The sequence below is a fragment of the Callorhinus ursinus genome, unplaced genomic scaffold, assembly GCF_003265705.2.
Source record: "Callorhinus ursinus isolate GAN/ISIS: 27379988/994484 unplaced genomic scaffold, GSC_fseal_2.0 scaffold25, whole genome shotgun sequence".
In the NCBI taxonomy this organism is placed as follows: Eukaryota; Metazoa; Chordata; class Mammalia; order Carnivora; family Otariidae; genus Callorhinus; species Callorhinus ursinus.
Genome location: NW_027397087.1, coordinates 8,087,019 through 8,110,659, shown reverse-complemented (window position 1 = coordinate 8,110,659; position 23,641 = coordinate 8,087,019). Strand labels below are relative to the sequence as shown.

At 41.5% G+C, this 23,641-nt stretch overlaps 1 protein-coding gene and 1 pseudogene across 3 annotated transcripts in view; both read left to right on the top strand.

The window, feature by feature from the left end:
* INO80 (INO80 complex ATPase subunit) overlaps nt 1-23,641 on the top strand; it is a 133,004-nt gene that overhangs the window by 81,609 nt on the left and 27,754 nt on the right. For all 3 annotated transcript variants that reach the window (XM_025883691.2, XM_025883689.2, XM_073876822.1), the window contains exons 25-27: nt 6,818-6,958; nt 12,658-12,883; nt 16,942-17,069. In XM_025883691.2, the coding sequence (XP_025739476.1) occupies nt 6,818-6,958; nt 12,658-12,883; nt 16,942-17,069 (495 nt within the window). The remainder of the gene's footprint in view (nt 1-6,817; nt 6,959-12,657; nt 12,884-16,941; nt 17,070-23,641) is intronic.
* LOC141369985 (glycoprotein-N-acetylgalactosamine 3-beta-galactosyltransferase 1 pseudogene) lies at nt 196-6,210 on the top strand (annotated as a pseudogene).

Here is a 23,641-nt window from a genome sequence, read left to right as displayed (position 1 = left end):
TCTTGATGTTGTGAGTTTGAGCCCACACTGAGTGTAGAGATTACTTAAAAAAAGAAAATCTTTAAAACAACAAAGTTTTGATGGAAAAATATACAAGTGATTCCATGTTCAGGATCAGTTTTTAAAGATGAAGTTCGGGATTTTTTTTTTTTTAAGATTTTATTTGTTTATTTGACAGAGAGACACAGCCAGAGAGGGAACATAAGTAGGGGGAGTGGGAGAGGGAGAAGCAGGCTTCCCGCAGAGCAGGGAGCTGGATGTGGGGCTCAATCCCAGGACCCTGGGATCATGACCTGAGCCGAAGGCAGACACTTAATGACTGAGCCACCCAGGCACCTCCCCCTCCCCCTTTTTTTTAAGTAATCTCTACCCCCAACATAGGGCTCAAACTCACAACCCTCAGAGGTCAAGAGTGGCATGCTCTTCCAATTAAGCCAGCCAGGCACCCTTGGGATTATTCTTGAGTGGATAGACCTGAGAGCAAAGACAAGGGGAAATGCTAAAATTGGAAGCAAGTGTAGAATTCTTTCTCTTGTACTATTCAAATAATAATTTCAAGTAAAATTCCTTTATTTTTTTTTAAAGATTTTGTTTATTTATTTGACAGAGAGCGAGAGAGGGAATACAAGCAGGGGGAGCAGGAGAAGCGGGCCCCCCGCTGAGCAGGGAGCCTGACATGGGGCCCGATCCCAGCACCCTGGGATCATGACCTGAGCCGAAGGCAGATACTTAACAACTGAGCCACCCCGGCACCCCATAAAATTCCTTTAAAGCTATCAAATTAGCTTTGAATTAATTTTTCCACATGCAGCTTTGTCCTCTTACTGCAGAAAATTCTTCATTCTTTTCTGTGCCTTCATTTGCTTTATGAAGAGTAGTAGTTATTGTTCCGGCAGCCTGTCTCTTAAATATAGCTTCCTATCATTGGATCCAGGTAAAGGCTTTGTTCCTATTCCTCTAAGAAGACAGGTAATGAGTGTTGGCTTGGCTACATGTTGTCATCTTGTTCCTGGTAAGCTATCTCAGATCCCATACTACTGAGTCATCCAGCGGTCTAACCCAGTCCTCATCTCCTTCTCTCCCACTGTGGATATGAATGAATCTGGACAGTGAGAAGCTTTTTTCCCAGGGGTGCCTTAAAACCCTTGTTCTCACTCTGCAGTGAATGTTAGGTTCGAATTCTGTGTTACAGAGTTCAAACAAGTACTATTCTCATAATAGTGGCTTTGGGATGATAAATACACATGAAGGAACTAAGGAACTAGGCTAAGGATACAGATTGGATGACACTTAACAGGTGTTTTAAACAAAGTTTAGGGCCTTTTAAACTCTCTTACTTGACATGACTGCTTGTCTGATATTTTTTTCTCTTGTGATACTTGTGGAACAAAAGCCAGCATGGTTCACTGTGTTCCACTGAATTTTATTGTGTTCCCCCCGGCTGTACTGGTGAGAATTTTAAGAAGGAATAGTAGTTAGTTCAAATTTTTCATAAATTCAGTCTCACACACCTCCTTCCCCATTGTGAGCTCTCGCCAGAGCTCCTTTCTTGTACAGTTTTGTAGGGGTTAAAGAGTACATGTTTCACACATATTTTAATCTTGTTTTGCTTAGAAGAATAAAGAAAATCCAGAATCTATAGGATATATACCATGTAGTCATCTTTTGGGGAGGCAAAGCAGATTTTATGCTATATCCAGTTAAAAATGATGATTGGCAGAAGCAGAATACAAGGTGTCCCCCTCTTTTCAAAAGTTCACGGTTATGCCACTTGGCTTTTAAGAAAGACCTACATTCATACCTGTTTCACTAATCAAAAGGGATCTGAAGAGGACTTTTGCTTTTTCCAAAAAAAGGCAAAAAGCGGAAGTAGCATTCAGCATTTGTTTGGCACGGAGCCCTTACAGAGCCCTGTGTACCGGAGCAGTGAGAGTGGCACCGCCCGGCTCCCTGCCCAGGCACTAGACTCAGCATCCAGCTGCCATAGCTTTCAACCGTGTCTGTGTGCGTCTGTGCTGTATCTCAGTTTATTTTGTGCATCTGTTAGCAAGGTGTGTCCTAAGGTATCGGAAAAGCCGAAAAGAGTTATTTTGAGGGGTCCGGGAATGCTCAAAAATTTTTCCATAGAGTTTAATGGTAATTGCTTCTTTGCTTTATGCTATTTCAGCTTACAAAAGTTTTCAGAGGAATTCTCTACTTTCGGGTAGCAAGGGAAACCTGTACCAGCATTGATTCCACCTCCTGTATCTGTCTCAGTGGAACTGTTGTCATGGTAATAGCCACTTAGGCAGCATGTGTGTCAAAAGCTTTACATACTCCACAGCTTTTGTGAGCTAGGTCATAAAAATTGGGGGCAGTTCAGATTTTGCAATTTAAAATAAGCAAAAGGGTCTAAACATAAGGAATTGTTTTTGAAAAGAGTGGTGTGTGTGTAAGTTTTAAACACTGTTCTCTATTTTATGCTTAGAGAGCTTTGACTGGCTATTGATGAAGAATCCCGAACAGGAAGTTTTAAAAAACTCATCTGCTAAATGTTAATTTGCAACTAGAGTATTTATATATGTTATTTCCTGAGATCATGAAAGCTGCCAATGTCCCTTGTGGAAAGCTCTGGGAAGCCATTGTATTCAGGGTTTTTCTGTGCTTTATTTTCTCTCTTTTTGTTTGGTCACTTAAAATATCTGAAAATAGAATCCATTTAGTCTAGCAGTTGATCTATAAACACTACACCCTTTCATTTAAGGTGAGACCTTTCCTCATAGACTCTTAATTTTATAGAACAAACTGACAGTTACCAGAGGGGAAGGGGGTTGAGGGAAGGTTGATGAGTGCACTTGTCATGACAGCACCAGGTGGTTTATGGAAATGTTGAATCACTATATTGTACACCTGAATCTAATATAACACTGTATGTTAACTAACTGGAATTAAAATAAAAGCTTAAAAAGCAAAATAATAATAATAATAAAGTGAGACCTTTTCTCTGTACCTATGTTTGATGTATTCTTTAAGAACAAAAGCAGAAAATTAATTTCTGAGTAATGAGGACCTAATGGTAACATAAATGTTCCTTTTAATTTTAAACAAGACATGGAGAATAAAATATGGCCCCTTGTTAAGTGGGTAACTCTATATCTGAGGGGAAAACATCTGTGTGTTTTTCCTGTGCTGTACTGTGGCAAGAAGTTTACAGGTGGGGGGCCTGTCTTCCTGCCCTACTTATTTTCCATTGAGACTTTTGTGTAGTGCCAAAAGACAAAAGCCTAACTTCTCTGCTATGTGCATGTTGTCGTTCTGGTAGCAAGACACATACAGCTGCCAGTGCCTACAGGGTAATGAAGACCCTCAAGAGCATGAGGAAGGGACAGGAAGGAACAGCAGAACCTGTGCCCACATCATAACCAAATCATGTCTCCCATAGTGTGACATTCTGTGTCTTTTTTTCTAATTTGTTCTAGGCCAAAACAGACTAAAGCAGTAATGAAACTTTTCTGTCCCTCTTTCACCTACTCACCTAAGCATCTTATGCAGTGGTGTTTAAGGTGTCCTTTGTGTTCTTCTGTGTTAAACATTAAATTTTTTTGTAGGTAGCAGTGTCTAGTAGTTCATGTCATTACGTGAAGGGAATGTGGGTAATGTGGTATTAAGGACCACCTATCCTAAGGAAGAAATTGAGGGAACCAAGGTTAAGAGAAAATAATGTAGAAAAGTACAGACTGAGTAAAATATGCTGGAGGTGGTCAGGGTTTCTCTAAAGCTAAGGCTGTGTATGAGCATTTTGAGCTAGTGAATTTTTTTTTAATCTAAAATCAAAGCTACAAATCACCCTGCCTTTAGTGACTTCCAGTGAGAATATCATTTTAACCTAGCTCATGTAAGACAAGTGAGCATGTTTTATTTTGGGAATGACCACCCCTGGGAGTAGAATTATCATTTGACTTTTTCCGGAAAGGTGTCACAAATAACATACTGTGTTAAAAGGACTCCCTACAGTGACTGTTGTAACTCTTTCTTGCTAATAACTATAATGTTGAAGAGAAAATAATTGAAGGAAATGTTCATTCTTTCATCTTTTACCTTTATATTCTAGGAATGAAATAAACAGGCTTTGTTGAATTTTGCCATTTGAGAATACTTAAAATGAGGCTGACTTTAAGAGATCCCTGGCAGAGACATTGTTTAGTTACTGCTCTTTAGAAGTTAGTAAGCAATTCAGAGGTCTTTAGGTCAGCTACTGCTGCTGCCTCAGCCTCTGAGTGGCAGTAGACACCCTAACTAGCAGTCCTGAACTACTACTGTAGCTCAGTGACATGAGCAGTAAACTAGACTCTTTTCTCTCCACCCCTTAGGAGGGGCAAGGGTGCTTACCACCAATAATAGAAAATGTGCTTGCAAAAAACAAGAGGATGGACTATCTTCATCTGTGCATTAGGAATAGGATTGTTTTAAGTATATGTTCTTACCTATCCAGTATCTAGTATTGGAAGAACAGGGTGATACCTGGACTAATAATCTTTGTAATGATCCTTACCCTAGGCATTCAGAAGGTAATGGACGTAAATATGTAGCAAGGCAGATGAACTTCAATGCAGATGCTAGCCAACATAAAGATGAGAATGCAGATATTATTGAAAAACTATCAAAAGGTTAAAATTCTTTTTTGGGTACCGACAGGGACGTCCACATCTAGAGGAAAATATCAAACATGTCAAAGCTATGTGGACCTAATGTTGTAATAAAGCATTGTAAAGACTTCCATACAGTGTGGTTAGAAACCACTGGAGACAGCCCAACTCTCCTAGAAACAGTTCAGGCCTTTCAGTTTGTTCATGACCATTATTCAGAAAATGCTGATTGGTTTTTGGAAAACAGATTATGATACACATATCCTGCTAGACAACTTAAGATGGCTTCTCTCAAAGTGTGATCCTGAAGAGCCCATTTACTTTGAGAAAGATACCTACCGAACAAAGAAGCCTTGAAGAGATTCGGTCCTGGAAGCTTTTGGTACTGGAATTATAACTATTCTTCTGTACAGAGTCCTGGTTACTGTTCATCTTGCAGTTTGTTTTCTTGACCTTGTACCAGTGTATAAATTTGCCTACCTTGTGTATGTATTATCTTCATCTGTATGGGTATTTAGGTTACCAACCTGCCTTATCTGAGAAAACAATAAAGAGAAAAAGTGAAGTAATCAAGAATGAAGATCCAAAGATAAAATGTCTAACATTGCACTGAAGAAAGAATTGCATCTGCGGTAAAGAACACTGTAATCCCACTGACAGATTCTTTTATGTGAACATTCCATACTTTCTTTAAAAGATTTTATTTATTTATTTTGAGAGAGAGAGCCAGAGATAGCGACAGAGGACACTAGTGGGGAGGAGAGGGAGGAGCAGAGCAGCCTCCCTGCTGAGCAGGAAGCCTGTTGAGGGGCTCCATCCCAGGACCCTGGGATCATGACCTGAGCCAAAGGCAGATGCTTAACCAACTGAGCCACCCAGGCACCCCAACATTCCATACTTTTAAAAAAATCTTTCTCATGAAAGCTTATAAAATGAAGCTTTACTCTGAGTTTTTAGTCTGTTAAAAATGTATTGGTAAGGTAATATAAATGAAGAATTTATGTTTTTTAAAAAATGGTCAGATAAGGGACGCCTGCGTGGCGCAGTCAGTTAAGCGGCTGCCTTCAGCTCAGGTCATGATCCTAGGGTTCTGGGATCAAGTCCCACATCGGACTCCTTGCTCAGCAGGGAGTGTGTTTCTCCCTCTGCCTGCCACTCCCCCTGCTTGTTCGCTCTTTCTCTCTGACAAAATATTTTTTTTAAAAAGGTCAGATAAAAGAACTAAAGCAATATTGTTTGCTTTTCCTGACCACTTGTATTGATGTCACTGAATAAATGAAACAGCTAACCTTGCTAGAACTACAGTTGACTCTTGAACAATGCAGGGGTTAGGGATGTTGACCCCGTCTGCAGTCAGAAATCCACATATAACGTTTTACTCCCTAAAAGCTTAATGACTAACAGCCTACTGTTGACAGGTAGCCTTACCAATAATATAAACAGCCAGTTAACACATATTTTGTGTATGTGTTATATACTGTATTCTTACAACAAAGTAAGCTAAAAAAAAGTTATTAAAATCATAAGGAAAATACATTTACAGTATTGTTGAGTTATTTTTGGAAAAAAAACCATGTATAACTGGATCCACACATTTCAAACCCATGTACTTCAGTTGTACATGCACTGTTAATATACATGTGTGATGCTAAGCAGATGTGCCTTATGCCTGGCTGGTTCATTCGGTAAGTAGAGTATACGACTCTTAATCTCGGGGTTGTAAGTTTGTTGTTGGTTGTAGAGATTACTTAAAAATAAAATCACTTAAAAAAATGGGCCTTGAAGAAAAATTTAGAAGGAAATATTGTTAGCCATCATGTTTTTAATTTAAGACGTGAGTTTGCATCCATGGTGTAACAAATGAACCAGACTTCCCCCCACATATACATTGTTTTGTCTAATGAAAGTTATGTTCTAACTGTTTACAATTAACAGTATCTCTTCCAGAAAAAGGTAGAATTAGAAATGCCACTTGGCTTACAGTATATTAATAAAACCATGGTTTAAAATTAACATGAGCTTTGGCTATATTATACATTTGGTTCAAATACTGGTTTATTGTTTATTAGAATTAATAATATTCACTAAGAAGAATGTGTTTAAGTCAGATGTTTAATATGTGACATTTTTTCCATTTTGCTTGCATTAAAACATACTTGCCAGTGGCACTAATTTGCATTTCTGTTTTGTAGTCTCTGGTTTTCAGCAGCCACTGTAAAGCAGTGAGTGGCTATTCAGACCAGGTCATCCATCAGCGGAGATCAGCTACCTCCTCGCTTCGTTGCTGCCTGCTCACTGAACTGCCATCTTTTTTGTGTGTGGCCAGTCCACGAGTAAGTGCCACAGGAGGGAAGAGACAAAATAGATGATACTTGAAGGAATAAACCCTCTTTTAAGAGCTCCATTTCTTAAACAGGACTGTTTTAAGCTGTTTGGACTTTGAGAAACATAAATCCTCACTATTTAGAGGACGTACGTGGTCCTGGCTTTCCCAAGACAGTACTCCTCCCTTTAAATTGTGTTGGTTTGAGAACTGTTGTATGGTAGATAAGAATGGCTTCTTTCCCTGACCATATCTCTCGTGTGTAGTTCCTCTCCTCAGTCAGGCTCTAAACTACCATGGGAACAAGCCATCTGTCAGGTAGATTATCACCAAACAGCAGGGTCAGGGACAGTGGAATATTTGAAAAGGAGAGGGAGCCATTTGTTACCTGCATTGAGGTTTTTGAGGGCTTTTTAGAGGAGGGGGCCAGATTGGGAGGAAGATTTGATCTGGCCTTCTCGCCTCAGTGCAGTCTCCAGATAACAAAAGGAAACATAACACTCCAGCATCAAGAAACTTCTTAGTCTGATGTTCTCTTGCTTTCCTCAGCAGCCCTGCCTAGACTGTGGTTCACAGGTATGTTCCCTCTGAAAAGTGACTGTTGCTCTCTATTCACCATTCAACAGTCATAGTTTTATTTGCAAGTTGGGAGCAATTTCTGTTGTGGTTTCAACACTGAGCACCTGTTAGAGCCTTCCTAACACTCCATTTATCAAAGCAGGGCACTCTGGTGATTGCCCTCAGCATCGCTGCAAAGGCTCCCCTTCACACAGTGCTGTTTTTTACTCTGCTTACCTCTTCCATTCTTTGCTGTCATTGATCAGAGCTAGACAGAAGCTCTTACAACTCTGAACAAGTATGTGAAGGGAAAGGGGCAGAGTAGAGATACGCCAGACTCTTGTGGTAAGAGCAGAGAGCAAGTTTCTGTCTTCCCGGCTCATTTCCTTTTGCTCTAAGGAGCATCTTTCAGTTAGCCAGGAAAACTCTTTTAAGAGGCCGATGTTTGTCACCCTTCTCTGTTTTACCTTGTTTTCTCCACTCATTCTAGAGGGTCTACTATGTTCACAGTTCGTTTAAAGAAGGTGGAGCCTTTTGAATCTTCCTTAGTGATATTTTTCTGTCATTATTTACATCAGCTTACATCCTTTGTTAAGTTATCTAAGGTCAGAATCTGGCAGGGGGTCCCAAGAAAGTTGATGAATGGAAATGAGATGATGGTGATACTGAGTCCCGTTGACTCCTGCCTGCCTTCTCTTCTTTCTGCTGACCCTGTACTACATGAACTTGATTTCCAGGCCACTGTCAACTGTGATTTATATTGGCTATCTAAATAGAAAGTATTTTTTAGATTTTATTTATTTGACAGAGAGAGACACAGAGAGGGAACACAAGCAGAGGGAGTGGGAGAGGGAGAAGCAGGTTTCCCGCGGGGCAGGGAGCCCGATGTGAGACTCGATCCCAGGACCCTGGGACCATGACCTGAGCCGAAGGCAGACGCTTAATGACTGAGCCACCCAGGCGCCCAAAAGTATTTAGATTTTCTATGTATCCTGTTCTTCCAAAGCATTTTTGGTCTTTGAAGCTTAAGTCAATGCAGGGAAATGCACCTTTTCTAGAAAACATCTAAAGTCAGCTGCTTCTATAGAAAGTGGTCTTCAGGTTTCATAGTTGTGTGGTTCATTTCCTTCTCACCCTCCCAATCTGATGTGTATACTGAGAGGCCTTTTAAGAGGAAGTCTAGATTTCAGAGAGGGATGTCTAGATATTTTTACTTCTCATATCCCTAGTGATTTATAGAGCCAATTAAAAAATGAGCTGCCTTGGGCTGTCATTGCATTTACAGGCATAAAAATTCTTCATTTGTTCCACTCAGAGCTCTGTAGCCAACCACTCTGAAGAACAACCCCACTCTCCCAACATACACATGCAGTACCCCAGCTGTACAGCTGGAGATTTGTTTTCTGAGGAGCCCAAAATCTAAGCTATTGGACCTGATGCTGCTGTTTCCCTAAAGAACAGTAAATAGTGACTAGCTTGAAGAAGGCTAGAATAGCATAAAGGTGGGGTGGTGGGCAGGGAACAGGAGAAAACTTTGTATCATTTGGCTGAAGCACTCTGCCCCAGCACCCTCCTTTCCTACTCAGCCCCTCCCTCTGTAATTGTAGAGTTTCTTCACATAGCAGATACCAAACCTGAAATGGGAGTAATTACACCATGGTTATATGGACAGGAAGGGGAGTTTTAAATATGTCTGAATATTTATTTATACACTCATACGCAAGCTTTTACCTTTCAGATCAGGCCTGGAGTGTGAATAATCCTGAGATACCTTGATTATCTTACATTGATTTCTAACCCAACTGTGGTGGGGAAAACTGACTTCTTTGAAGTCTTAACCTTAGCCTTGAGCTAAAACAAATTAATGTCCCTGTCTTGTGCTGTGGAAACTTTAGGGTGAGTTCGGGAAGAACTGTGCCACTAAAGAAAGAATTATAGGAGCTGTTTTCTCATTAGCTGAGGAGACAATTCTGCAGGGTTAATAAACTAAGACCCTGGAAATCCATCTTACCAAAAAACTGAAGCGCTTGGAGTGGTCACGCTTCCTAGAGCTAGAGCAGGAGTATACACGTCCTCGGGAAGGACGCGCTAAATGCTTGAGGAGATAGCCCTTGAAGATACTATAGTTTAGGCAGTTAATGAAGCAAGAAACAGAGGTTAGCTCATGTGAGACTGAAGAGAGTGCATTTCCAGTTGTGGGGAGGGAAGAATGGTATCATGCTTCATCTCCCCCTGCTTCTGAGCTATCAGGAAGGCCACTTGGGGTTAGAAGAATGGGTGGAGGCTGTCTAGGATAGAGCTGACTTGGGAAGCACAGTTTAATTAGAAGTGGACTTGTTTGCCTCTTTTTGGACCTCATGAGTTCACTGCTTACGTACTTAGGACATGAAATTCTGTGATTCTGCATATATCTTGATCCAGGGCTCCTGCCAAAGAAGCTTATCAAAACATAAAAAATATTTCACTAAGATTTGGGCCTTGCATAGCACCTAGTTTTCAATCCTGGACTTGGAAGGATATCAGCAAAATGAAATTGGAAAATAAGTGAAAGTTTATAACTGGAGAAAGTTGCTTTCTTTTTAAACTCCCAAGAGTGCCTAGGAGTGAGTTCTAGGCAGGAAAAACATTTTCCCTGTGTCAGTGTTCCCTCTTCCTTTGTGCTGAGTTTCTAGCTTTTGGCTTTTCATCTGGAGAATCTGGGCCTTATGTATATATTTATTTTTATTTTTTTTTTTTTTAGAGAGTGCGTGCATGAGAGCAAGTGGGGGAGGGGCAGAGGGAGAGGGAAAGAGAATCTTGAGCAGGCTCCACGCCCAGCACAGATCCTGATGTGGGACCCAATCTTATGACCCTGAGATCATGATCTGAGCCAAAATCAGGAGTCGGACACTTAACCCCCTAAGCCACCCAGGTGCCCCCCAAAGTTTGTATAATTCCAGTATAAGTTCTGCTTTTCTACAAAATAAACAACAGCAAAAACAAAGTCGTTATGTTTGAGTGTAAAATTGGTCAGTATGAGTCTCGTTAGAAAAGAGTAAATACGCTTTATTTATCCAAAAGTATATATACTATATAGAACTGGTCATATAGTAGTCTAACTTGTATAGTCTAACCACTGCTGCTTATATCACTGTTATGAAAGTACAGCCACCATTGATTGTGAGGTTCTGGGACTCATACTCTAGATGGTAGATAGCTGCTGAGTTACTGCCAGGACAGGCCATAGCAGGAAAGATCCAGTTTTTATTCACCTTTTTAAAAAAAATGTTTTTAACTTTTTTTAAAGATTTTATGTATTTATTTGACAGAGAGAGACACAACGAGAGAGGGAACACAAGCAGAGGGAGTGGGAGAGGGAGAAGCAGGCTTCCTGCTGAGCAGGGACCTTGATGCGGGGCTCGATCCCAGGACCCTGGGATCATGACCTGAGCCAAAGGCAGATGCTTAACGACAGAGCCACCAGACACCCCTATCCACCTGTTTTTTATTTCTGTCTTCATTCGTCTATGTTCTGCTTTCGGTGGGAAAAAGGAGTAAGTTGGAAGCAAGAGAACATACTCCTTTTGGAGTGGGTAAAGATGACCACTTGAGATTACCAACACCTGCACCTAGGACTGTGTGTGAAACTGATTGATACGTGAGCATGTCTGGGTTTTGGAGCTGCAGGGGCCCAGTTTGCTGTAACCCCTCCCTGTAGTTTTGTGTCTGGACTGTAGATGGCACTGTTCTCTAGCCAACTCAGTTCAGCTTCATCTATAAGCCAGAGTAGAGGACGCTGTGGTATTAGTAAATGATGCTCTATTGTTTTGGTATCTTCTAGTCTCCAGCAGAAACACCTGCAGCCCCGTAGTCAGCTAGCTGACTGTAAATGTACCCCAAGGCAGCATTAAGGCTTGGCCTGAGGGTCGTGGTGTTCGTTAAAAGCCTAGAGCTATTCGCTTGTCCCTTAGACCTTCTGGATCAAAATCTGCACTTTAGATAAGCTCCCAAGAAGGTTCTTATGCATACCAAAACTTGACAGCCATTCCATTGCCCTAAAGATTGATGGGCATGACGATAGAAAAGTTAATAGCAAGATATATTTTCCTAAATGTCTCACTTCTGGGAAATAATAGCAACAATAAAACTAGCTAACTAGGTACGGCCAGTGTTCTATGTTCTGATCTCTCATTCCTCTGCACTTGCTCCTTATACCCAATTTCTCCCCATTTCTTGGTCTTGCTCCAGGGTTTTTCTGAGCAATTTAGTGCATATAATGGGACTTTAGCATTTTTATCAGCCTGAGCTTGCAGCTAATCACAGCCTCCAAATTTCAACAGAAGGTAACTCAGGCTTCTAATCAGGTGATTTCACAGTTATCTGAATACACAGATGCTTATTAGAGTGGGAATAGACCCAGATCACTAAAGGATTAAAAAGCCCATTTCTTAATTGGCGGGAGCCTTCTATTCCATGGGGGGGAGAGGGGCAGCATTTCAGTGTTGCTGCACCTTGTGGGGAGATAAGAATTTGTGCATAGCCTCTGTCCTAGCCAGGAAATGAATCCACCAGTCTCAGGCAGTTGCTTTCTCCACCCCCCCTCCACCATATCCCAGCTTATGGCCTACAAGAAAGGTTGTCTTATCTTTCATTAGATTTGTCAGTCAGCAACCTGGTCAGGGAAGAGGAGAAAGAAGTCTTGATAAACTTGGGAATTTTGGCAGAAAAGCATTAAAGATAGCTTCAAATGCACCAGGCCAATAACTCTTTTCGTTCTTTAGTAACGACTGCGTAGCTCCAGCTCCCTTTCTGATCTCCCCATTCTGTGTATGGCTAATAGAACTTCGCCAAAAACACTATCCAGCAATGGGGGGAGGTGGCAAAGTTGGATCAGAGATGCATACAAACATGATAGAATTATTCCTGACCTGGTATCCCAGTTTTTCTGCAGACTCCAGCACTCTCTGGATCTTTAGTTTGCTGCAGATTCATGTTATTAAGAGGTTGGCCTTTGCCTTGGACCAGCTCACTGAATCAGCTATTAGAGGCAGCTTATTTGTCAGAACAAGGAAGTTAAAACCACTAACCTAAGAATTATCCACATTTGTCTGATTTCAAAGTTGGAGTGTAGGAAATGTGCAAGAGCTATCTCATGTGAGTGTCTCACTGCAGGTTACCGCAGTGCCATTGGATTCTTACTGCAATGACCGAAGTGCAGAATATGAGCGGCGAGTGCTGAAGGAAGGAGGGAGTCTGGCAGCCAAGCAGTGTTTGTTAAATGGGGCCCCTGAACTGGCAGCAGATTGGCTAAATCGACGGTCCCAGTTCTTCCCAGAGCCAGCTGGAGGACTGTGGAGCATCAGGCCTCAGAATGGCTGGTCTTTCATCAGGATTCCAGGTAAGTTCTCTGTTCTCTTGGCGTTTTGCCCGCTCTGGCAAGGGAAGAGGAACCGAGGAGATACTCCATGTGGTGGCTTTAGATATTTGGAATTCAGAGTTCTTGGGGTTTGTTTCCTGTTTTGCCCTTACTAATTTTATAGGTAAAAATACTGAAGTAATTTATGACTTAAGAGAGAAATGTTTTTTAGATTTGTGCTTACGTACTCTCCTTTGACAAGCTTGCAGCTTAGAAAGGAATGCCACCCTTAAAAAAGGGGGGTGTAGAAATAAACTTGGTAGGAAAGGCTCCAGGTCGAGTGAGTACAGTTGTGTTGTGCCATTGCCAGTAGGGTGAATGAGAATGTCGTCACTCTCAGAAAGCCTAGTTGAAGTAGCATAAACAGTGTCCTGCACGGAGCACTAGAGATCTGAATGATAACCAGAAGAAAAACACTGTGTTTTGTGCCAAAATGCTCGCAGATTCCCAGACCTCCTAGAGTCAAGGTCGAGGGTTGAAAGGAAACTAGGTTTTCATCTTTGCTTTAGTGAGACTACTTTTAAGGAAACTGAACACAGGGTTCATAGGCTTATGTTCTTTGCTTACACCTGCTGGCAGATTGGAGTGGTAGTTGAGAGCTACCCTGTCAGTTTTGGTTGTCCAGATTCTCTGATACTTTGTATTCTTTTTACTGGATATAATGGAAGTAAACTAGAGCTGAGCGCTCAAAAGAGAGAATCTGCCAAGTGTGAAGGGACTTTCGGTCAGCCCGGTAGTAGCTGTGGGTGTGCTTTAGACTAGAAGATGCCATTTTGAGTTTATGAGAGCCATATAGTGTGCAGCCTCGTAGCGGACTTAGAATACCTGAAAGCAGTGGGTGAAGGTGTACTGTTGGAAAACAAGGGGAAAACCCAGTTGTAAAGCAGGCCTGGTTAGTAGTGGCAATAGAGGACTAAAATCCAGCAGGTCTAGAAACCATCGAATCCCAGGCAGAAGAAGAGCACAGGTGTTGAAAGAAACAAGACAACACCCTATTTCTTCTTTCTCCCTTCTTCACTCTGGCTCCAAAGTTCCCAGTATAGGGGTAGAGGGCTTACTGCTGGCGCTGTGGGAATCTCTTGTGGCTTTTCCTGTTCTTTGAAAGAAAAATGGACCTTGTTTAAATAGCAGGAAGTGTCTGAGTTCTTTTCGCATCGATAAAAAGCGCCAGCCTCACTGGCTGTTTACTGTGAGAACCAACCAGCTCCTCACTGACCCCATTGTGCTCTGTAGACTGGCTGGAGCAGGGCAGCGAGGGGTGGGGGGTTGTGGGGTCACTGGAACCTGTATTTTATTTCTTTTTTCTCTATACCTTTACATTTTCTGTTTCCTTGGGAAGGGTTGGTTCCATTAATAGTCCCCGAAAGACCAAAATCTCCTGGGTTTCACACCTCTGACTGCATCTCCCTGTTTTACCAGGAGAAAGGTGTATAGTCCTTTCAGAAGTCTGCTCTCCTTGGGAAAAGGAGTTATTTCATCTATTAGCCTAGTTTTACTGCCATGGGATATATTCATTTTGTCCCTAAACAGACTCTTATACTGTGGCCTTGTGTGTCTAAGTGAAAATACTGTTAAGATTGTACTATAGGATCGTAGACAATATTGTAAGAAAGTAGGATAGGTCTATACAACATTTTGAGATTCTGTTTTAAAGAGAGGTTTGACTTGGCACAATCAGCCTAATTTCTAGGGAATTGTGCTCTTCTTGGCTCTTTGCCCTGCTTAGCAACAGGTGGTGCTGTTGTCCAGTGCAACTTTGGTAGCTCCTAAAAAATTGGATAATGGATGCCAGGCCCAAAAGACCCCAATGTGTGCAGGGAAAGAAAACCCATTTTTTTCTGCCTATCTTTCTAAGGACAAGTACTGGGTGCTGAGCCAACGTGCTTAACGGAGAAGCAGAAATCTTGTTCCTTGCTTCAGTATTCGAAGGCTGTTGCTGCAGTCTCTTTCTGCTTAGGCCTTTTCTTTCAGGGTAGTCCAAAGAAATCCAGTCCATCTGCTTTCCCTTCCCACACAACACAGGAACAGCTAACAACAGGCACCACTGTTGCTTCTTTCAGGTGCATCAGAGTTCTTTGTGCATCTTCATCTCTGAGCCTCCTCCTCTTAGCATCAGTTTGTTCTAGTTAGCAAAGGAAAGGAGATGTGGGAAGCAGGAATGTGTGAAAACCATTGAATCATGATTTTGAGATGAAGCTTCTCAAAATGCAGACACAAGACAGATTTACATACTTTAAGATACTTGTGTGGACGGAGTGGATGTGAATGGAGAGAAAAGATAAGCAGGCTGCTGGAGAAATCTGATGAGCTTAGCTTGCCCACTCTACTAAATGACTGAAAAATATATGGGCTTCTCTTTTTTTTTTTTCCCACCTTCCTGTGCTTTTAATGAAAAAAGAAAGAAACTCTGGGGAATGTTTAGGAGCTATCAAAATTGAGGGATCCCAGGGTATCCAATTAAAGGAGAAACGTTGAAGTTGTTAGGAAAGCGTTGCCGCCTGATCAGACTTGGAATTCACACAGGCCTCCTTGTTTGGTGCCAGGGAGAGGGCCTAGCATTTGGTTCTGTCCCAGCTGCAGTCGTTTGATTGTGTTGGTAAGGAGATCAACAAAAAGAAGAGCATTTCAGTAATCTAAACAGGACCAAACAAAGAGGCTGAACAAAGGTGTGTGCCACAGCATCAGGGAGGGGGTGGTGGAGGGAGAGATGTGGCCTGGCAGCGTTCCGAAGGTGGGAAAAGGCAAGCAGCAGTGCAGAGGAGTAAACATCCAGGGCCTGTGGCTTTGTAGCAAAAACAGAGGGGCTGATGATTTTTTATGGTGCTGTCAGCACATCCGTTCTCGTTCGGTTTATACAATGATTGTGCACTTGGCAGATAGTGGCGAGAACAGAGAAATATCCATTGAGAACTCTTGGATTGCTCTCAACAGTCAACCTCTGCAGTTCTGAGGGGAAAAAACCATGGGTTTGAACCCAGAAACTAGGGATAAACTATGGGTTTTTTTAATAGCTCCCTTTTTTACTTTTAGTGCTTAGTTGTGTCATCTCTCTATCCTTTGTCTCTCCCTTTTTGCACCCCACAGCCACTTCCACATAATACTCTTAAAATCTCCTGGCCCCTTCAGCCTCATTTCTTCCCCCTCTTAGTAGCAGTGATTGTTCAGGGCATGTTTATGGACCAGTCTGCAAACAGGAAACTCTACTTCCTGAAATGTGATGGGAGATGAATGATACTGAATGGATAAGATGAAAATTTGAGAGTTAAGTGCTCTGTAAAGATCTCTGGCTAAAATGCTCTTTTTTTTTTTCCTTTTTAATGGGAAGAGGAAAGAGAAAGCACAAGTTAGTGAGTAAAAGCAGCTTCATTTCACAGAAACCCAAAGTCAGTCCTTCTGAGAAGTTGAACAAACCTTAGTGTCTTTACTGAATTATAGTTTAGGATAATGACATTTCCCAGCCAACCTATTTGAAATCATCAAGGAGAAGGAGTTTGGATTTAAACAGAGGGGCAGGAATGGATATGTGTATTTGCATTTCTTGGTATTTAAGTGTCTCCAGGGACAGGCAAGAGTAGCCCTTGTTTCTCGACATTCTCATGCTTTCAGGAGATGTGAACCATTTAACCACAGAACCAGCAGAAACAGATATCTAGAGATAGGATGAAGAAGGAAAAACAAGTTTCTCAAGTCACTTAGAGCAGATATGACATAGACCTCACTCTTAAATGTCCATGTGTACCTGTTATCCCCTGAGTAAGGACATGGAGCAGGGAAGCTTTCATTTGTCTTAGCAGCAGATATCTGAATGGGAACTGTCCGTTGGAAGGGAGCCTACACCTCCCTCTTTCAGGATACTTCTTCTCAGAGCCCTACTGGATCATGATTGAACAGTGCTTTGCCTTCTTCTCTACTTTCCTGCTCTCATGATGACAAGCATCCTGGTTGTCGTAATTTTGGCTGCATACAGCTTTGCAGTGAGTGATTTTGCTGCTTCAATTAAATACAGTTTCCCCCTCCTCCCCCCCTTTTCTTCTCCCCAGGCAAGGAGAGCCTCATCACTGACAGTGGAAAGCTGTATGCCCTTGATGTCCTCCTGACTCGGCTCAAGTCTCAAGGACATAGGGTCCTTATCTACTCCCAGATGACCAGGATGATAGACCTGCTGGAGGTAGGAGAAGGAACCTTGGGCACCTAGGACACCTTGACATTTAACTTGCAGGAATCAGATGTCTATGACTAATGTACGTCCTGCTTAATGGGAACCCAAAACTTGTCTTCGTGATTTTACTGTCTATAAAGGGAGGAGAAGAAGCTCCTGGCAGATGTGAGAATATGCAAAGGAACTCCTTTCCTCCACCATTGAAATAGAACATCCCCTACTCCTTCCTTTACTAGGGAAGAAATTCCCTAATTTTAAAGGAGATCGGAGTTTAGGAATACTTAAGAAGTCCTCTGAAATACTGTATAGAAAACAAGATTTAGGATTAGTTCTCTATATAAAAAACGAGAGAGCAGCTGGTCAGTCTGACTCAATGTAGTGGTCTCAACTTCACTCCATATTGCATTCTCCTGGAGGAGCTTTAACAAATACTGATACCCTGTCCCATCCTCAGAGTTTGTTACTTAATAACTTTGGAATGAAGCATAGGCATCAGGAGACTTGAAAGCTCCTGAGGTGATCCTAATAGGCAACCAGAGTTGAGAACCACTAGGTTATGTTGAAAGATACAACTTGTTTTACTGTGCAGGGCACCTTCTGTTTCTTCAGTGACTTCTGTGTTGATGTTCTCTCTGCTTTCTTGTTGTGTGAGTGGAAGCTAATTACTTGAGGGAGAGGAAGTCAAGGACATGGAAATAGGCGAGTGAAACTGAGGACAAATAATGACAAACCACCAGAGTTAGTGTTTAGTGCTAGAAAGTTGGAAAGCCGCTGGTCGGGGGGGCTAAAGCACCTGGATGTAAGTAGTGTATAAATATTCGCATGTTTTTCCATGGGCTTTTTATAGCTAAGGCTTCATATTCTAACCCTGCTACTCCAGGGAGTAGCTGGTAATAAACAAGTGGAAATTGGACCATGATTATCCCTATCTAGGAATAAGGGAGTAGGGATCATATCAGCACAGAAGGAATGAAGGCTAGCGTAGGGAAGAAGTTTTAGGTTTCTGGAAGCCAAGCCTGGCTTGCTGAATTTCTCAGTCAATAGTTTGGTAATTCGGTAGCAGGCTCTTTTTAATAATCTGGCAACTTCTTTTAGCAAGGGACATAACACATGATATTTGAGGTCACTCAAATCATAAGTCTGGCATTTAGTACAGTGTTTGGCCCCTCAAATGCTGTCAGCAGGCTGAACTTTCTGTTTTGTCCTATGGAATAGGTCACCTATTTCTAAATGATGGAAAAATGCTTATTGGTGGCTGTAAATCACTGTAAGAGAAGTAATTAAGCCATTGTGTTTGATGCAGATCTTTACCTATGTTAAAGGTCCTAAGAGCAGTAATCCAAAATAAAGGGAACTGCCTGCATCTGTAGTGTTCAGTTCAAACTAAATGATACCAACAGCCCAAACAATATGAGTAACTTTCCGTCAGTGGGGCTCCTCTTAGATAAAGTGCACTTGCCTTGTCCTGAAGAGCCAGGGATGTACAGATGAAGTAGTGATCTTGCACTGAATTATAGAAAAAGCAGTATGCTAAAGATTTTGTAAGGGAAGTGATCTTTCCAAAGACTATGTTGGTGTATTTTGGAGTCCTAAAAGTTGCTTCCTATTAAAGGAAAGTTCAAGAGTAAGTAGGGTAAGCTACCAAAAAATAGCTAGGTCTGAGAGCTGAAGGGAAGTGTAGATGGTTTAAATTTGATACAGTCCTACATTTTAGTTCCTTGTTCTATGTATTACACACTTCTAGGTACTCCTAAGTATTACCAAAATAAGTGATTCAAAGTATGTTAATGAGCTTTGTTCAGGATGAGTGCTGTAAACCCTACCCACCAGGGTCACTTCCTATCTCTTTCTAATCCAGCGGGTTTTTTGGAGAGGTTTGTGGGGATGTGGATGATGTGGGTAGGTTTTGCAAACATGGCAGCCTGAGAACCTTTTAAATACAGTTGGATCTCTCTATGGGGAATTCGAAATTAGGGAAAACTGAATTTCACAGCTGCTAACATTCTTTAGCCGTATGGATAACATGCATCTAGGATGCTGAAGCCAAAAAAATGTTACAACCGTTTACATGTTTTACTGAAAAACTGAAGTGAAACTGTTGTCTAGGTTTTTTTAAAACACTTTACTATTCTTTTTCCTTCAACATTACATTTCCTAGAAGTTCATGCGTCCTTTTTTTTTAATACTGTTTACTCAAATGAACCACATTCTGTATTTCAAGAGGTTAATCCTCAAAATTTATTTTGTGGGCATGGACTTAAAATGCCCACGGTGTTTAATATGTCTAGTCATTTATTGAAATGTAAATGTATTGTGGATCTTACGGCAATGCAGGATGAGGTCTACATTTCTTTACCTTTTCAAAGAGTTATTCTAGGTTTTTTAGTCATTGTCATAATAGAAGCTTTCACTGTAAACATTCATTAGAGCCATGTTTCAGCTTTAAAACATGACCTGGCATGTGAACCTAAGGATCATGTTATAGAAAGGCCCTTCTGTATAGATGCTTTCCCTTGAGTACACTTGACCTTTTCTTTAAAAAAAAAAAAAATACCTTGGGTGCCTGGGTGGCTCAGTTGGTTAGGCAACTGCCTTCGGCTCAGGTCATGATCCTGGAGTCCCAGGATCGAGTCCCGCATCGGGCTCCCTGCTCAGCAGGGAGTCTGCTTCTCCCTCTGACCCTCTTCCCTCTCGTGCTATCTCTCATTCTCTCTCTCTCAAATAAATAAATAAATAAATCTTTAAAAAAAAAAAAAATACCTTGACCCTTGCTTTGCTTCTTCATCCTCAGTGTGTTGTGGGTTTGTTTGGTTAGTTTTAGATATAAAAAAAAATTTTTTTTCCAGGATTCTCTTTTTTACCTTGACATCTTACACCTTGTATATCAAAGAGGGAAAGAAGAGCTTCCAGTAGGGGCGCCTGGGTGGTTCAGTTGGTTAAGCGTCTGCCTTTGGCTCGGGTCATGATCCCAGGGTCCTGGGATCGAGCCCTGCAAGCAGGGAGCCCGCTTCTCACTCTCCCTTTGCCTGCTACTCCTCCTGCTTGTGCTCTCTCTCTCTCTCTCTCTCTCTAAAATAAATAAATAAAATCTTTTAAAAAAAAAAAAAGAAAGAAAAGCTCCCAATAGAGCAGAAGTTAGAAACTCATGTGGGGGCATTGAAGCTCTTTTGTGTAACTGTGGAGCCGATCAGCGTCTCTTTCATCCAACAGCGTTTTTGGGCTTTTTGTTCTGTGCCTTCACCTTGGCTATCTATTTGTTTCTAGGACTCAGAAGAACCAAAATATGGTAAAAATACACATACTTCTGTGTGACCAGGTTTCCATTTTGGGAGAAATACTAGTTCTGGGGCGCCTGGGTGGCTCAGATGGTTAAGTGTCTGCCTTCGGCTCAGGTCATGATCCCAGGGTCCTGGGATCGAGTCCCGCATCGGGCTCCCTGCTCCTTGGGAGCCTGCTTCTCCCTCTGCTTCTCTCTCTCTCTCTCTCTCTCTCTCTGTCTCTCATGAATAAATAAATAAAATCTTTAAAAAAAAAAAAGAAATACTAGTTCTGGGCACTTAGTATTTGCTCAGTATTTTTTTAAAGTGATTGATAGCCTCTTTCTCTTGCGCAAAAATCTGACTTTAATTTAAGTTTCTTGTGAATATATCAGATCTTATTCCAAATAGAATTCTGTATTCAGGAATGTCTTATTCTTTCCCATGGTATCTAAATACTGTTTCTGGATAGGGGATAAAAAAGCAGACTGCTAAACTTCCAGGGCCAGGAATTTTTAGTGTGCCACAGGCAGAAGTCAAAGCCGTAGATAGGGGAGGATATGCTAGATCACTAAACGTTATGTTACGGATTTACTTTACATTTACTGAGTCACTTGTAGGTCTTTGCTGGTGGGGGTACTGTGGAAGCAGACATGGCCTTTGTGCAGTTGGGATGATGGTGTCTAGCGGGATGTTAGGCAGAACTTTTCCTACCACCACCATTTTTACTCGAGTTTGGAACCTCCCCACCCCCTACCACCATATTCTGACAGTTGCAAAAAGCTTTAACTCACTACAGATGACTTACATCATCTCTGGGTTGTCTCATTTGAGGTTCATTCCTGTTGCATCAAGCAGCTGAGTCTGTAGTTTAAGGAAATAAGCGTCAGTATTTTCTATGCAATACAAAAGTACTTGGAAAGGCTCAGCCAGCTGGTACTGTATGTGGTGTGATTGTTAAGTACTGAAACCCAGACAGATTTTGTACTGCACCAGTGTATGAAAATAGTATAATACAGAATTAAATCCAGATAATCTATAGCTAATGATGACATTTGAGACACTAGGTTACATAACTTGCCCAGTCAGCAAGTACCTCACTTGGATAGGATTCATCCTGAACAGACGTTCTATCATTTATGAGCTGGCTACTCCTAGAACTCCCAGTTACCTTTGGGAGCTGTGATTCTGAGCATACTGGGAAGCTGGGTATTCTAAAACTGCCCCACAGAATGCAAAGCAAATTGGGGTCACTGTTAACTAGCATTTTGATTAGGCTTTAGGAATGATGGAAGGAAATGTGTCAGCTTACAACCACACTATATTTATTCAGTTTCATTCATTTCTTTTCATGTCGAGAATGAGGAAGGCATTGTGCTAGGCAGATGTGAATTTAAATTAAATGTGGTCTTTGACTTCAAGAAATGTATCTAGTGGAGGATATATCACACACACACACAACTGTCAGGTCTACCCTGATACCAGTGCCCAAAATGAACCGTAAACAGAGCTGAAGGTAGCAAGATGGATACATTTATTTCTAACTGGGTCACTTGAGGAAGGGTTCCCATTGGTAGTGACTTTTGATCTGAACTTAAATAGAATTTTAACCATCAGGGAGAAGTGCATTCCAGACTAAGGAAGCCAGATGTAAAAAGGCACAGAGATGGGAAGGTACGAGACATTTGGGGTGGACTAGCTCAGTGTGACTGGAGTTTATGGTATAGGAGAAAAGGGAATAATACACATAGGGTGAAGGCAGATTATGATGGGCCTATGTATGCCCTGTGATTAGGTCTTGCTCCAAAGGACTCTTTGTGTTAGATAAGGGAAGGATGGCTTCCATATTTCACTCATTTGGTGCAATTTGTTTGGGCAACGGAGAGATTATAATAGAGACTAAGAGGAGCCTTACTTTTTGCTGCTGATATACCCCAAAGATGGAAAGTGGCATGTTCAGGAAATAGTTACGTCAGGACTTCAGGTTTGTGGATCATACTGAGTCTTTTCCCCAAATTGGGGAAGTGAAATTGGGTTGAAGAGAACAGCAGACGCAACTTTGAAAGAGAAAAGAAGGTTCAGAATGGAAGGTTCATGTTAGAGATATACAAACATTTGCCTTTATTTTTTCAAATGCCCAGTTATCCTTTTTTTATGATGATAATGGATGGAGATTATGGACAACATGTATTAAGAACCTTATATGGCTTCTCCCTGACACACCACAACCACCTTCTTTTCCCTAGTGGTGGTGAGCTTCTGTTCCATGTGGAAAGCAGTAAAGGGGTTAAGCCAGAGGGTCTGGCACCAGTTAACTTGAGTTCCAGTCCGAGCTACATTACCCACTGCCTATGTAACTGTTAGAGACCTTACTTAACATCTGTAACGTGGGAGGGCCGATAACAACGCCTATCTTAAAGACTACTATGTGAGGATTAGATAAGCAAAACACAGACAGAATAGTGTTTGTCACTTAGTAAATGCTAGCCACCGTCATCACCCCTACTTGAAGATGAACCTAGTCCCCTGTAATATACCACTGGGTGTGTGAATGTTTGCCTTCATTTAGTGCACTTTAAAGGAGTGAGAGGTACTTGTGGAAAGTATTTTGAGTTATACTGATATCTCTGCAGCTACTGCTTTTAAAAGTAACTTACAGATAAGATCCAGAGCCAACTTGTCTTCTCAATGTCTATTTCAAGAGTGGTTTTCAAACTGGTAGGGTGGGATAGAGGACAGGAAACTTAGGTAGAGATTAAGCAGATGGGGCCCTGGACTCCCCCTTCTTCATCAACCAGAATAATAATGCTTTTTATCTATTTTATATTAGAGGGGTTTCTTTTTTTTGTTTTTTAAGAATTTATTCATTTGAGAGAGAAAGAGCACAAGCAGAGGGAGAGGGAGAAGCAGACTCCACTGAACAGAGATCCTGATATGGAGCTCAGTCTCAGGACCCTGAGATCATGACCTGAGCCAAAGGCAGATGCTTAACCGAATGAGCCACCCAGAAGCCCCTAGAGGGTTTTCGTATAAGATTTCACTTGGAAAAAGAAAAAGTTCCACTGCTTTTAAAATAGTATAAGGATATTGTTCTGCAACAGTGTTTCTCAAACTTAAGAGAAGTACTTACAAGTAATACATGTTAAAACACAAATTGTTTCATTAGTTATGGGGTATATCCCTCAATTCTGCATTTGTTGTTTTTTTTTTAAGTAGATTTCACACCCAGCATGGAGCTCAACATGGGGCTTGAACTCAACAACCCTGAGATCAAGACCTGAGCTGAGGTCAAGAGTCGGACGCTTAACCGACTAAGCTACCCAG